Source organism: Diabrotica virgifera, chromosome 9 (assembly GCF_917563875.1).
Source record: "Diabrotica virgifera virgifera chromosome 9, PGI_DIABVI_V3a".
NCBI lineage: Eukaryota > Metazoa > Arthropoda > Insecta > Coleoptera > Chrysomelidae > Diabrotica > Diabrotica virgifera.
In genome coordinates, this window is record NC_065451.1 from 176,867,100 (window position 1) to 176,883,217 (window position 16,118).

A 16,118-nucleotide genomic window follows, 5' to 3' on the forward strand; every position below is an offset into this window, starting at 1 on the left:
ATTTCAGTAGCAATGCCCCATTTATTATTGTTTTATTATTAGATATTTCATGCAAATACCTTTCTAAATACCTATCTTAACATAAAATGTTACCCATTTTGGTTTATTTTTATAAATATCTATTTATTAATAATAAAATCGTTTTATATTACTTCCATTTAGCGCGACTATGATCCCGAACAGGGAGAAGTTGGTTTTTTGCGGTTTCCCAACTTCATTGCACAATTATACCTGTTCGTCCCAAGAAAATAGCCGCAACTATTTTCTCACTCGAACGCTCACTGTCCATGCTGCGCTCATAAGCCACCTCCTGACCTCCCACGAGGGACGCAGGTTCGCCTGTCGTTGTACAATGGTTTCTAGGGACCTTGGTCGAGAGCAAAGCACGGACAGTACTCGTAAATGTCTATGGAACCAACATCATTTCCATCAAACTTTCGCCTCTGTTCTCTTGTAGCCTTCTGGACACCACCGTCCGGCATAACCCAGGACACCAGGATACGACACATACCCCAGTGTGTTTTTCGGACTGTTTGCTTTTGCGGCCACTTTTTCGTTGTTCAACTCAATACATTCACTACAAACCCTGAAGAGGACAAAATCCTAAACGGGGACACTCATTGATAGCATTTCCATAAAGCATTTTATGTTTACACGCAAATCAATACAATGAGATGATGCGACTATGATATTGTCAAAATATTAATCTTAGATAATGTCAAAGATTACCACTGTTGCCAAAGTTTATGATACTCTCTCCCGAAGTTATATTTTATTGCTACCTGTTGATCGCTACTGTTTACTATTAAAATAATAAGCATTTTAATTTTTAATCTTAAGATTTAATTTTAAGATTTTAATCTCTTTTTTTTCTATTTCAGATTGCAGTTGGCAGAAGGAGCATTTAAAAAGTTACTCTCTGAGTCTAAGACTATGACCCCCGAAGAAAGAGGGGATATCTTGCTAAAGGCAGAGGATTTAGCCTTTAATCTGATTAACACTCATCAAGAACTTGCTATGGAAGGTCAAACAGAGGTAATGTATTAATTATACTTAATATTTTTTTTAATTAAAAAGTAGTTTATAATTAATTATAACTAAATTTTTAACTATTACAGTAGGACCCCGATTATCTGTGTGCGGATTATTCGGACTGCGGATTATTATTACATTTTGCTAGTGTATATGATTCACCCACATGCCGATTGCCCAAAGCGGACTCGTGTTCAAGTGCAGATATTTCTTTGTATACTATTAAAATCTCTGATATTTATGATGGTATATGTCAACTCAGAAACTCTTTTTCAACGGGACCAGATAATATTCCAAATTATTTCTTGAAACGTTGTTCATTTACAATATCCAAACCAATATATCTACTGTTTAACTTATCTTTGCTCACATGTTCCTTCCCTGCTAGATGGAAAGAAAGCTATGTATCACCTATTTTTAAAGCTGGTGACAAAAATAATGTAAAAAATTATCGTAGTATCTCTAAGCAATCAGCAATACCAAAGTTATTCGATAAAATAGTATACAATCAACTATATTGGCAATGTAAAGAATTATTATCTGTAGTTCAACATGGGTTTGCAGCTGGGAAATCCACTATTACTAACTTGGCAGTATATGAAATGGATCTGTTGGAGGCATTGGAGAGGAAGGAACAAGTAGACTCAGTCTACACTGACTTCTCTAAGGCCTTCGACAGAGTCAATTTCGACATTTTGCTTGCAAAACTCCTAAATTTAGGATTTACTAAGGAGGCCTTAGAATGGATATCAAGTTTTTTAAAGGATCGAAAACAAAGGGTGAAACTATTTAATTTCCTATCTGAATCATTTGAGGTTTTATCAGGTGTCCCCCAAAGTGGCCACTGTTCACCATTACTACACACACCGGCAAAATTAGCCGAACACGTTAAAAATGGGACATGTTTGATGTCTCGTATTTCATAAACCAGTGGTCCGATTTGAGTGATTCTTTAGTATGTTATAGCCTTATTATTTAAGAATATCGTTGTAATAATATTGTTGCTAGACAGGTAAATACCATTTTATACCGGGTGTACCAATCATACTGTGTTTTTTTCTTAAAGTTTGGAACACCCTGTGGAATATTCTAGCATATGTAAAATATTAGAATTAATACTCGATTGTAGACTTAGGCTTGCTTAACATTTTCCTTTTCGATTCATTTACTTATGTGAGATAATAAAAAAGTTATGTGCGTTAACAACTATCCATGTTTTTCATCAATAAATCCTCATAGTAGGGGAGGAAAGTATACTAAATTTGCAGTTACTCGAGAGTTATGGAAACCTATTGGATTGTGAAGAGTATGTGCTAAAATCAGAAAAAGGTTAAGTTAAGTTTTCCATAAAGTGGGGGACTTTTCATTTTTTAATTTAATTTTCCATTTGAAACAATCATTTTTCTCCGATTATAGCGCTATCTATCCATAATTCGAATAAAAATGTCGAATAAAAGTTGCTTATTTTTACGTAAAGAATCCAAATCTGCAATAAAAATTGGGGCTCCTATTTAAGATTTTAAATTAAATACCACACCCCACCTCCGTGGTGGCTCGTGACACTCCACGGAGAGGGGTGGGGGTAAATTAAAAATTATAAATACGAACCCTGCGATATTTTGCGAAATGAACATCAGATCGTAAAACTGCAAAATACACCTATTCAATATTTTTCAAAAATCTACCGAATGGCACCAAACACGACCCCCCACGGAGGTGGGGTGGGGGGTTACATTAAAATATAAAATAGGAGCCCCAATTTTTATTGCAGATTTGGATCCTTGACGTAAAAATAAGCAACTTTTATTCGCAACATTTTTTCCTATTATGGATAAATAGCGCTATAATCGGAAAAAACGATTGGTGGAAATGGAAAATTGTAGCACCCACTCTTCACAATCCACTCCAGGTCACAAGATCGCTCGAGTAATTGCAAATTTAGCATACTTTTCTCCCCTACTATGAGGATTTATTGATAAAAAACATGGCTAGTTGTTAAAGCACATAACTTTTTTATTTTCCAACATAAGCAAATGAATCAAAAAAGAAAATGTTAAGAAAGCATAATTCTACAAACGAGTTTAAAGTTTAATATTTTATACATTCTGGAATATTCCACAGGGGCGTTCCGAACTTTAAGAAAAAAACACAGTATGCTTGTTACACCCGGTATAAAATGACATTTACCTGTCTAGCAACAATATTATTACACCGATATTCTTAAATAATAAGGCTATAACATACTAAAAGAATCACTCAAATCGGACCACTGGTTTATGAAATACGAGACATCAAACATGTCCCATTTTTAACGTGTTCGGCTAATTTTGCCGGTGTGTGTATTTAATCTCTTTATAAATGATATTTCTGATAATCTTGAATCATCAGTTTTACTTTTTGCAGATGACTTAAAGTTATATAGATGTATAAAATGTGTAGCTGACATACATATATTGCAAAAGAATATTGACAGATTATGGACTGGAGTATACAGAATAATCTTACATTAAATATCGATAAATGCTATTATATCAGTTTTTTTAGGGGGAATAAACAATATGACTCAAACTATCTTATGAATAATGTTAACTTAAGATATAAAAATCAAGTTAGAGACCTGGGCATCACTTTTAATGAAAGAATTAATTTCAATGACCATATTTCACAGATTACATTGAAAGGTCTTAAACTTCTTGGATTTACATTAAGAAACTGTAGTGAGTTCGCAATTGATGCAACGAAAGTTGTGTATTGTTCTCTTGTACGCTCTCAACTAGAATATGGCACGCTAGTCTGATCTCCTATGTATGACCAGTATGTCAATTCTATTGAGAAAGTTCAGAATAAGTTTCTAAGGTATTGCGGTTACAAAATGGGAATTCCAGTTGCAAATATAGAAAAAAAGTAATTTTAGACAGATTAAATCTAACAACACTTTATAACAGACGAATTCAGTTTGATTCTGTATTTATTTATAAATTATTAAATAATTTAATTTAATGTCCGGAACTTTTAAGTAAAATAAGCTTCAATATTCCACAGCATAGACTAAGATCTTTTGAACTTTTTCATATAAACTTTCATGCTACCAATTATGCCTGCAATAATCCATTTGATAGGGCCTTAAGGTTTTTAAATAGTCACTGTGATATAGATCCCTTTAATTTAAGTTTAAATCAATTTAAAACCAAGATTTATAGTAAACTCTAGAATAGGGAACTTGCATAAATTTTTAAATATTAAAATAATATTAAAAAACATAAGGTAACATGATCTTAAAATGCTTGCATGTAAAAAAACAAATATTTTTAACCCATACGCTTATTACGAGGCTTTGAAAATTATATAAAATTCAAATTTCTTAGAAAGCGCTTGAACGTCCTTCTATTGGTCTGACGTCACGGACCACAACCGGGCTACGAGTCAAGCCCTGTTAGGCCGATGCCACATTATGCGTTTTGACCGGATGCGGTGAAAACGCATCCATTTCCAACGCAACCGGACCGACCTGTCACACTATGCGTTTAGTCTGGTGCAGTTTGTAAGAGCGTACCGATGACTCAAAACGCATCCGTTTCCAACGCAACCGGACCGATCTGTCACACTATGGGTTTTCATCGGATGCGGCGGAAACGCATCCGGTCAAAACGCATAATCTGACATCGGCCTTAAACGCGATTAGAGTATTACAGGTGTTGTATATAACATCTCAATCGTATTTAATAGGAAATTACCAGATATTAGTTGTATTCTTGCATAGTTTTACAATCAGTTTATTTAGTTTCAAAGTGAAATTTATAAATCTTTAGAAATTGCTACTTTCTAAAGTGCTTAAAACGCAAAGTCGATACTATTACTCACGAGGGTTTTTCAAAAGAAAGCGATTAGGCTATTCTGGAGAGTATAGTACATTTTAATCGTCTTTAATTGAAATGCTAAGGGTACGTTTAATTTAACTGGACCAACTTGGGTCCTTTACTTTCATTTTACCAATAGTCATCACTACCATTATATTCACTATTATCTTCAAATACAGAACGTCCTGATTCACTTTTTGTATCTTCAAATAATTTTTGCAAGTCTTTTATAGGTAAAGTTCATGCATCCTTATTATGTATTTTCAATTGCGACAACCCGACTGTAACACTCCTTTGAAATTTACACTGAATACCTTTATCTTAATCTACATAGAACAGAGTTATATGTGGAAGCGGCATCTTCAAGAAACTGACGTTTAACCCTTTTAAGGGTTGCTTCCCTCATGGCCTCATGTGCGGGACAACACCTGACTTAATAATTTTGGGACCACCCATAATATTGAATTTATATAGTTATCCATGTCTTGTTCCAACTGCAACAAATAAACAAGTTCAAGTAGGCACATTTCATGAAACGACAACTACCTAATATTTTTTCTTGAAATAGAAAATGTCTTATTAGTATTAGATACCTAATTAGATAAATACTCACATCGAAATGATCCTCACAGACATAAAGACCTTTGCTACTTTGTGAAATATCCTTTTTATCTCGCCTGCATGCCTTTAGCCATTTCATTCGACGTTTTTGCTTTTACTGGTAGAGTAAAAAAATTGTTGGATGTTCTGACAGTGATGTAACGAATATTCGTATTCGCATTCGCATTTGCGAATATTCGCATGTTTTTGCATATTCGCATTCGCATCCGCATTCGCGAAATTTGTGCGAATATTTTGCGAATATGAAAACCAGAAAAAAATAATTTTAACCCTTAAAAGACTATGGTTGCCATATGGCAACCATTGTAAGCAGTGATCTAAATAATTTTTTCAGTAGGTTTCTCTATTAAAAAGCAGATGGCTCATGCAGTTCTGAATAGTAAAATAAGTATATTTTAAGGTGTAGTACTGAAAGTTCAGTCTTAAGTTAGTGTTTGTTTGATTAACATCGTTGTGTATATATCCGATTTTTGTTGGTGCAAGAAAATGTACATCAGATTTGTGTAAGTAACTTTTTAATACCTAATATAAATTATTTTTTGTTTAGTATACGATTTTATTTATAAGAATATACTATATTTTAAAAATGTTGCATTAGTTTGTCTTTTTCTTTTAGTGTGTAATTATTTTAGGGCGGGAAAAACTAAAATTGCCATATGGCAACCAGAGTCTCTTTCAGTATCTATTATTTAATGTTTTTATTTTATTTTAGAAGAGGCTTTACTCTTGAAGAGGCGTTACAAATGCCGTACACGGACGATTTAGATGTGGGGGGAATCTACATTGAACCACCAGACACAAATGAATTGACCGATGAAGATTCTGCTGATGAGGATAATGGTGGTATGATAGATAATTTACCAGCAAGCCAATTACGAGTTCCCGAGATTCAGGTTCGCAATTCGAACGAAAAGGATTTTGCAATGGAGAAAATAGACGCTACCAAGGCATATTTTGTATTTTTACGACAAATATAGGTGATAAAGTTTTATCGGAATTTTGCCGCTACAGAAAGTAAAAAGGTTTTCCCAAAAAGAAAAGAAAAATATTTTAGTTCCTAGACCATATGTTTTCGGTAAATACAATTTAGCAATGGGAGGGACAGATCTCATGGACGAAAATATAGCCAGGTATAGAATAAGTATCAGGGGTAAAAAATGGTGGTGGTGCATTTTTTCTTGGCTTATTGATGTATCGATACAAAATGCGTGGATTATTTACAAGAAGTCTGGCCACAACTGTACACAGCTACAATTTAGATGTGATATTGTAAAAGTAGCTTCTACTAAGTTTCGAGATCCACCAAAAACTTTAGGTCGACCATTGTTAAGCTTATCATCCAGCACTAATAGTAGAGTTAGTGATGATATTAGGTAATTTGTGGTATCTACTCCGGAAAATAAGAAAAAGAAATGTGCAAATAAAACGTGCAAGTCTATAATGAGAACGATGTGCTCTAAATGTAACGTTGGCTTATGCCCAGCGTGCAATGTGCAATTTCACACTAAATAATTTATAGTTTTTATTGTTATTCATAGTTGCAGTAATTTTTTATGTTTATTATAATATAGGTAGTAGGAAGGACTACGGTTGCCATATGGCAATCTTCTTTTTTTATAAAAAATACTTAAATTGTTTAATTTTTTTTATTATAATTTTAATATTTGTTCAAAATAAAACATAAATCACGGACTTTTTTTCAGTTTTTTAATAAAAACAAAAGTCCGTCCTTTAAGGGTTAAGATAATATTAGGATAATAAAATCAAAATCTATTCACTTTTCATCTTTTTTTATTAAGAAAAGGTAACCTAAATCCTAACCTCAAACATGCAGCTACTCTCAAATGGAAATATGCAGGACACAACAGCAGACAAAGAGGTGGAAGATGGAATAAAGCGAAGCGATAACTCGCTGGAGACTGTGGAGACCTTGGGACTACAAAAAAGGAAGGGGCAGACCACAGACGAGATGGTCGGATAACCTAAAAAGATACACGGGGATCAGATCGACTGAACCGAGAAGAGTGGAAAAATAAGGGGAAGGCCTACGTTCAAATTTGAACAAATGAAGGGCAATAAATATATAGAACTTAACCTTGTATAATCACATTATCAGCCTTCACTTTTTTTATTATTTGGTATTATGTAATAAAGCTTAAGATTCAGATTGATCTACACTCAATATCAATTAACTTTTCATTATAAATTTAGGAAACATTACAAAAATGGAAACAAATTAAAAAAAACTGAATATTCGCATTTGCATCCGTATTCGCGAATGTCAGTAGAAGATATTCGCATTCGCATTCGTATTCGCGAATGTTCAAAAAATGACATTCGTTACATCACTATCTGGCAGTTGTGCTTTGGCATTCCGGCACTATATAGTTCTTATATTGCGCAGATTTGTTTTCCATTTTGATACAGTATATTATACACTAAATACAATAATATAAACACCGAGCAAACGAGACAATTATTCGACACGCACAACTAGCAATGGCAAAATGCATTAAATGCAATAGCTCACCGAACGGGCAAACTAGAACAGTGGTTGCTGACGTCAGACCCCAGCCAGCTCGCGCTCTTGAAGTTGTTTGAAACCAAAATTTTGGGCGCGGAACTATTATCAGTTGTTGTATGTACACTATTCATTGTTAAGATGTAATATTTTGAATATAACATTTTTAAACATTAACAATTTTATGCAAAAATATTTTTGTGTGCAAGTATTGTTTCTAAGTATTGTATTTTAAAGTGTAGTTATAAGATAAATTAGATTAAAAATATAATGTTATTATAATGCTGTAATGGGGTAACCTCGTCTATTTAATAAAAATAAAATATTATTTTTATTTTGAGTCTAATTTTGATCACTACTGGGTTGCTATCCGATTCTTATTCGGAACTCAGATATGTTTTTGATGATATAATTGCGTTTCTATACATTTGTCGAACTAATAAATAGTCTATTTGGTTTCTTACAATGTTTACAGTATCTTCTTTGGTTTAGTTTAAACATTTAATACAACATTTTCATTTAAACAAACTAAAAAGATCAGTAAACAATAGTTTACTGGTCTTTTTAGTTATGATTTTCACATCAGTTACCGTTTACAATTTTAGGTCCAACCTGATGAGCAAGTCAATCACCACTTTGTAGCCTTAGTAGAAAAAGATGGAGAACTTTACGAATTAGATGGACGAAAAGATTTTCCTGTTACGCACGGAAAAACAACTCAAGAATCATTTTTGGAGGTAAGGTTTCATTAGTATCATTCTAATTCAAGAATTTTAATTTCGTTTCTTTTAAAAAGATAGAAAATCTTTTCTCCTGTTCTTCTTATTTCTATGTTTGGTACTGTATCTCTGATGGTAATACCTAACATTGACCTTTCCATAGCATGTTGTGTAACTCTGATTTTAGTTTTTCCTAAACCTGTTGTCCGATTTAAGTGATTTTTTTAACATGTTATAGCCTTATTTTTTAACCATATCGCTGTAATAATATTGTTACTAAACAGGTAAATTTTCATTGTATACCGGGTGCACCAATCAAACTGTGTTTTTTCTCAAAGTTTGCAACACCCTGTGGAATATTCTAGCATTTATAAAATACTGAAATTAAAACCCAACTATAGCCGCAGGTTTTTAATATTCTGTTTTTTGATTCATTCGCTTATGTTGGATAATAAAAAAAGTTAGTTTTAGTTAACAACTAGCAATGTTTTTCATCAATACAGAGTGTTTTTAGATAAGTATGACAAACTAAGGGGTTATTCTGCATGACAAAATAATTAGTTTGTATTATAAACGTATGTTCGCAAATGATTCGTTTCCGAGATACGGGGCGTTGCAATTTTTCTTACAAATTGACCATTTTTGTATTGCTCTAAAACCGATTGAAATATACAAATTAAATTTGGTGGGTTTTAAGAGCTAGTTATTGTGCATTTTTTGACATAAAACTAAGAATTTTATATTCACCATTGGCGCGCATATGGGTAATATGGCCCGTACGGGCAATGGTCTGAATTTTTTATAGAAAAATCAGTACGGCACTGAGATATTTAAAATTAAAAATCATTTTTGAAGTCCTCGTTCAATTTACAAAAAAGAATGTGTGTGTGTACTTAGTACGCACGTAAGAAGTTATACTTCTATTATATGATTTCAACGAAATTAATTTACTTTAAACAGTTTATTTATATTTTATTTAAATATTAAACTAATTTTAATACTTACCACTTTTCAAAAAATTTTATTAAAACAGTACCATAAATTAAAAAAATAAAAGAATAAAACACACACAAACACATTGAAAAATGCCACAAATGATTTCTGAACAATAATTGTCTGAAAAATTTTTAACTAAGTACGTATTTTCTGAAAAAAAAATTATATAATAAATATACTTACAATCATAAAATGTATAAAAAAAAAATAAAAAAAAACAAAAAAAATAATAGAAGTTTCTATTGGAGTTCGAACCCGCTTATGTTTGCGCAGTTAGTATTGGAATTCATTCATTTTACACTTCTACCCACGGACTAACGTTACCAGGTGTCCCGATTTGCGCGGGACGTCCCGAATTTCAGGGATCTTGGGACGCGTACCGATTTGTACCTGATCGGGACACTAAATGTCCCGATTTTCACAAACGAAAACCAATTTCAGGAAGACTTACAGTGAATTTTATAACTATGTTATAAAAACAAGGCACCCCTAAAAGCGGCAAAATCGAATGAAAAATGTAATTTTAATAAAAAATAAATAGTTTACTTAATCTACGATTTTTTTTTGTAATTTCGTCTGATTATTATTATTATGTAGGATTAAATACAGATTATAGAAAACCTTGTAGTCCAGTAAATGAACGGGAAATACGGCGATACCGTGTAATTTTCAGGATCAACTCTTAATTGCATGAAAATTTGGACGACTTGTGCCATTGGTTGCTTTTACTCGGAGGGTGACAGTCACCCCTAGTTGGGGGTGAAAAACCGCGCGTTTAAAATAAATCCGGAGATGGATAAATTGACTAAATCTAAGCAATTTTAGTTCTACAGAATTTTAACTTGCTTAATATTTTCGAGTTATTTACGAATGAAAATGTTTATTTTTCGACAAAAAATCACGTTTTCAGGCGATTTTCACAAATAACTCAAAAAGTAAATATTTGATCGAAAAAAATATTCTTAGCAAAAATGTAGCATAATATAAAAAAATGAAAAAAATTGTGAACTCGTAAAGTCTATAGACCCAGCAAAAGCAAAGTTGTAGCTCATGAAAAATGCGTTTTTATTGGTCAAATTCCAAATAAAATATTTCTACGTGAAATAACCAAGAAATTAAGCACTTTTCGGGAAAAACCAAACTTTTTTAATAAAGCTTATTTTTATGTTTTAAAAAAGTTTCTAGCATCAAAACTAAGCGAGTTATGCTAAGATCAAGTTGACTCCTTTTTAACAGAAAAACAAAATGAATCTATCATATTTATAAAAGCAAAACCTACCTACTTTTTACTCCTTAAGATTTTTAGTAACTTTTTGAGTTATTTTGAAAAAAGGGCAATTTCCAATATTTTAGGAATTTTTTTTTACTATAAAACTAATTTTTTTCAAAACTAAGCACTCCCAACCGGTAAACCTTACAGATCGTATAAAATAAACAATACATATATAAAGTAAATGGTAAAGGAGTAACGATTAATTTTATTTACGGTGCTAAATAGGGGGAGATTTTCACGATTTTTTGTTAACAAAAAAAGGAGCCAACTTTATTTTGAGCGTAACTCGCTTAGTTTTAATGCTAGAGACTTTTATTTACTACTGGGCTATTGTTATTTATTTGTTCCGATGAACAACCCTAAATCCCGATTTGTTTTTGCTTATGTACCGATTAAAAACAAATCGGACCTGGCAACACTACCACGGACACACCTGCATTATGTGGGAAGATGGACGAACTAAACAGTTTAAACTTTTGACAGTTCTGAATTTAACCAAATTATTATTTTTTTTTATTTAAATTAACGTGCATGTGACATCTATGGTCATTAGCACGAGTTACAGTTTACATGGTAATATTATAAATTACAAATTATAAATATATAGTTAACATTAGTAGTAGTTAACATAAGTAAGAAAAGATCAGTTAACAATAATTATATTTTGTTTAACAGTTGATTCTTCTCGAGGAATTTGATAACCTTGTTGATTTGGTCTGTACTGTTGAGGACATCTTTGAAGTTAGGACTAATACCAAGCTGTTGGCGTTCTTTGGCATAAAAAGAACAGTCACTAAGTATATGTCTGATCCGGAGAGTAGTATTGCAGTGTTGACATTTTGGTAGTGGAGATGATGTTATCAAATTGCCTTGTGTTAGACGGGTATGTCCTATACGCAGTCTTCGTACGATTGCCATGTTTTTCCGAGATAAACTAGGGCAGGTAAATAGGTTCACTGAGGGCTTAATTTCATGCAGCACTGAAGTAATTTTATTCCAGTGAATTTGCCAGGTGGATAGAGTGTGCTTCTTCAGTCTGACTTTTAGATCATTGCAGATTTGTACATTAAGTATGGTATCCATCGATGATGCAGCTTTTTTGGCAAGGCAATCGGCTTTTTCGTTACCACTAATGCCAACATGGGATGGTACCCATAATAAAGTGACTTTTGTATTTTGATTTATAAGAAGCTGATAAATGTCATGAATATCTTGGACAAGAGGATGGTTGGTGGTTATAGTATTGATGGAGTGTATAGATGAAAGTGAATCAGTACATATGACTATGTGTGTGTTTGGATATTTTTGAGCATGTTTGAAAGCACACAAGATAGCTAGCAGTTCGCCAGTGTGAATACTACACCAAGGAGAAATTTTACAGAGTTGGATAGGCTGTTGAAGAGTAGTTAGAGAATATCCAGCTCCACTTTCAAATTTTGACGCGTCAGTGTAAACAACTATGTTATATTTACTTTTGTTTATGAGTTCTAGGAAGAGATTTCTTAATGTGTTAACACTGACATCTTCCTTGTTAAATTTGGTGAGGGACAAATCATGCTGAGGTAGTAGGTTGGTCCAATAGGGATTATTGGAGAATGGTAGAGTTCTGGTTTCAGACAAATTTTGTATCTTTTAATAACGGCTGTAGAAGATGAGGAAAAGGATGTATAATTAAGTTACAAGGAGCATTGTTATGAGGTTGATGTAATGATGTAATTAAAGGATACACTGGATTGGAGGGATTGGAAGAAATTGCTGCAGCCTAGGAGGAAAGCAGGTACTCCCGTCTAAGCCACAGGGGAGGCTCATTAGCTTCACAGTAAAGACTTTCTGCCGGACTGGAACGAAATGCTCCAAGACATAAGCGGATAGCCGTTGTGTGCACTGTATTTAGTGAATTTAGGTTTGACTTAGATGCAGACATATAGATGAAACATCCATAGTCAAGCTTGGAACGGATTAGTGATCTGTAAACTTTTAGTAGCGTAGTTTCATCCGCATCCCAATGATAATGTGATAGTGTTTTAATTATATTTAACCTTTTAAGGCACGCTCCTTTAGTTTCCTGAATGTGTTGTTTCCAGGTTAATCTTGAATCAAATATCAGCCCTAATATTTTGCAATTGTCAACGACCGGTAATTTAAAGTTATTGACGGTGATTTCAGGGTTAAAAGAATTTATTCTTCTACTAAATTTAATAACTTTGGACTTAGAATGGGAGAGAGTAAGTCCTAGGGAAGCAACTTTGATTTGTAGATCATTTACTACTGATTGTAGAATTTTACTAGTAGTAGCGTTGGATTTACCCTGGCAGTACATTATTAGGTCATCGGCATATAATGAGCATTTGATAGGTGGAGGGATATTGTGACATAACTGGCTAATCGCAAGAATGAATAAAGATGTGCTTAAAACTGAACCTTGAGGAACTCCGTCATATTGGATATGTGGAGAAGAAAGGAAGTTATTGGCAGAAACCCTGAATGTTCTAGATGTTAGGAAGTTTTTTATAAAAGCGTATATGTTGCCAGTGATGTTACATTGAAAACGTTTGTCAAGAATTGCGTTTCTTGAGATGGTGTCAAATGCGCCTTCTATGTCGAAGATTGTAGCTATCAGATCTTGTTTGCTATTAATCGCGTTAGATATATGGGTTTGAAGTAGTGCAAGGTTATCTCTTGTGGAGCGCTGTCTTTGGTAGCCAGATTGCATTCTTGTATTTTTCAAAATACCATAGCAGTCGTTTGTTGATCATTTTTTCCATTAATTTGCACATAGTGCATGTAAGGGAGATAGGTCTGTATGATTGTGGAAAACTAGTTGGCTGATTTGGCTTCAGTATAGGTATTACAATAGACTTGCTCCATTGGGATGGAAATTTGTGTGAGCTCCAGATTAGATTATATAAAGTTAGTAGTTTTTTAAGAGCATAATTAGACAAGTGCTTTAGAAATGCATAAGGAATATCATCGGGCCCAGCTGCAGTGTTTCTGCTATTAGCTAAAGCAGATATAAGCTCATGGATAGTGAAAGGAGAATTAAGGGGTCTGCTATGTTCAGAGGATATCAGGTTATTTCTGTGTGAATTTACTTCACGAAAAGACATATTAATATGATTAGTTTTGTTTCTGAATTTATCTTCGAAATGTTTAGCAAAGGTGTTAGGAATAAGTTCATGTGAAGTGATCTCTATACCATTTGAAATTAAACGAGTAATTTTATTATTAGTTTTGTGACCTTGAATTTGTCGTATTTTTTTCCAAATTTGGCTAGGATTGGAATTTTCATTAATGGAAGATACATAATCCTGCCAGGATGATTTTTTGCTTTTTTTACTATGTGTTTGGCTTTGGCTTTAAATTTTTTGTAATTTATTAAATTTTCAAGGCTTTTGTTTTTTTGGTACTTGTTTAGAGCTTTTTTTGGATAGACGAATTGCCTCTTTACAAGAAGAGTTCCACCAAGGAACTGCCTTATGATTTGGAGAGAATGTTGTTTTGCCGATGTGAGTCTTAGCAGCCGTGAGAATTGTCTCTGATATTGACGTTAGTAAGTAGTCAACATCATTGGTTAACGGATGTTCATTTGCGAGCAAGAGAGTATCAACAGATTTTGAATATTCTGACCAGTTAGCTTTGTTTAAGCGCCAATAACTTTTGGAAGATGCAGCTCTACTACAGTTGTTGGAAATTATTATAGGATAATGATTGCTGTCAAAGAGATCATCGGCTGTTTGCCAGGACAGAAAAGGTGCTGATTTAGGGTCACTAATACTAAGGTCAATAGCAGAGAATGATCCAGAGGAAATGTTAAAGTGAGTATTAGATCCTGTGTTAAGAAGACATGAGTTTGTGCAATTAAGGATATTTTCAACTATTTTTCCACGACCAAATGTAGATTTAGAACCCCACATACTGTTATGTGCGTTAAAGTCTCCTGTAAGTATAAACGGCTGTGGTACCTAGCTGGAATATAAGGTCTAGGAGCTCTTCCTCTTTTAAAGGATGGTTTGGGGGAATATATATGGAACAGATAGTAAGCTTATTAGGGCAAAATGTAGTTATGGCGATTGCTTCAAGATTCGTTGTTAAAGGAAGCATTGTTGAGTAGATTTCACTGGAAGCAAAAATTGATGCACCTCCACTAGCTCCGATGCAGTTCGTCCTAATGAAGTGGTATCCTTCAAAGGATTTAGGGTGAGGAATATTATTTGTAGTAAAATTAGTCTCTTGTAGACAAATAAAATCTGGATGGTAAATTGATGTAAGATATTGTATGTGTTCAAGGCGCGGATAATATCCGTCGCAATTCCATTGTAAAATAGTGAAAAGATATTTTTTTATTTTTAGAAAAGATCGGTATCATTGGTGTTGGAGGTACATGAATTATTGGATGAAAGGCTTGCAACTTCGTCAGCGTCTACGGGATTTAATGTGATCTTAAGCTTTTTAGATAATCTTGTAATTCGATTTTTAAGCGATCTATCAGATACAGTTTGATATATTTGCGTAAGGTCTTCTAAAAGAGACTTAATGTTGGTGGTAAAGTTATGAGCTTCTTTGAGAGGATCACTGCTACCAAAGGAATTTTCCAGGAAGGCAATAAGCTGTAATGCTGTCAAAGAAAATTTCTTTGGATTAGCACTAATTAATTGTTCAATAGTTGATTGAGCAGAGGGAGTAATTTTACCAAGTTCTTTGTCATCAGTTTTTAATTTCTTTTTAGGAGCTGTTTTAGGAGTTGCAAAGGCTGTGGTAGATTTATCATTTATAGGGTTTAAGTCTGGGGGGTTATCAGTAACCGATAAAGTGGGTGATTCGAGACTTGTGTCGGTAGAATAAGTTCTTTTGATGCAAGGATTTGAAGGTAAGGACACTGACATTAGAGACTGTTCATTTGGAATTATTAAGTCGTTATTAGTTGGATTTATTTCTTCTTTTGAGGAGGAGGAAGGAGGAGACACAGTAGAAGGAGGTTCAAATGGGATTAGGCTAGAAGTTGTATTTTGAGAAAGATTGGTAGATATTTCTTGAGGGTTAGAACAGGAGTCTGCAGTGTGTCCAGATTGTTTACATAAGAAACATTCAAGTTTATCCGA

General features: G+C 33.4%; 1 protein-coding gene across 2 annotated transcripts in view; it reads left to right on the plus strand.

Moving 5' to 3' along the window:
- The window catches only part of LOC114333143 (ubiquitin carboxyl-terminal hydrolase), a 35,736-nt gene that overhangs the window by 14,331 nt on the left and 5,287 nt on the right, over positions 1–16,118 (plus strand). For both annotated transcript variants that reach the window (XM_050661364.1, XM_050661365.1), the window contains exons 4-5: positions 882–1,035; positions 8,637–8,768. In XM_050661364.1, coding sequence (XP_050517321.1) covers positions 882–1,035; positions 8,637–8,768 — 286 coding nt within the window. The remainder of the gene's footprint in view (positions 1–881; positions 1,036–8,636; positions 8,769–16,118) is intronic.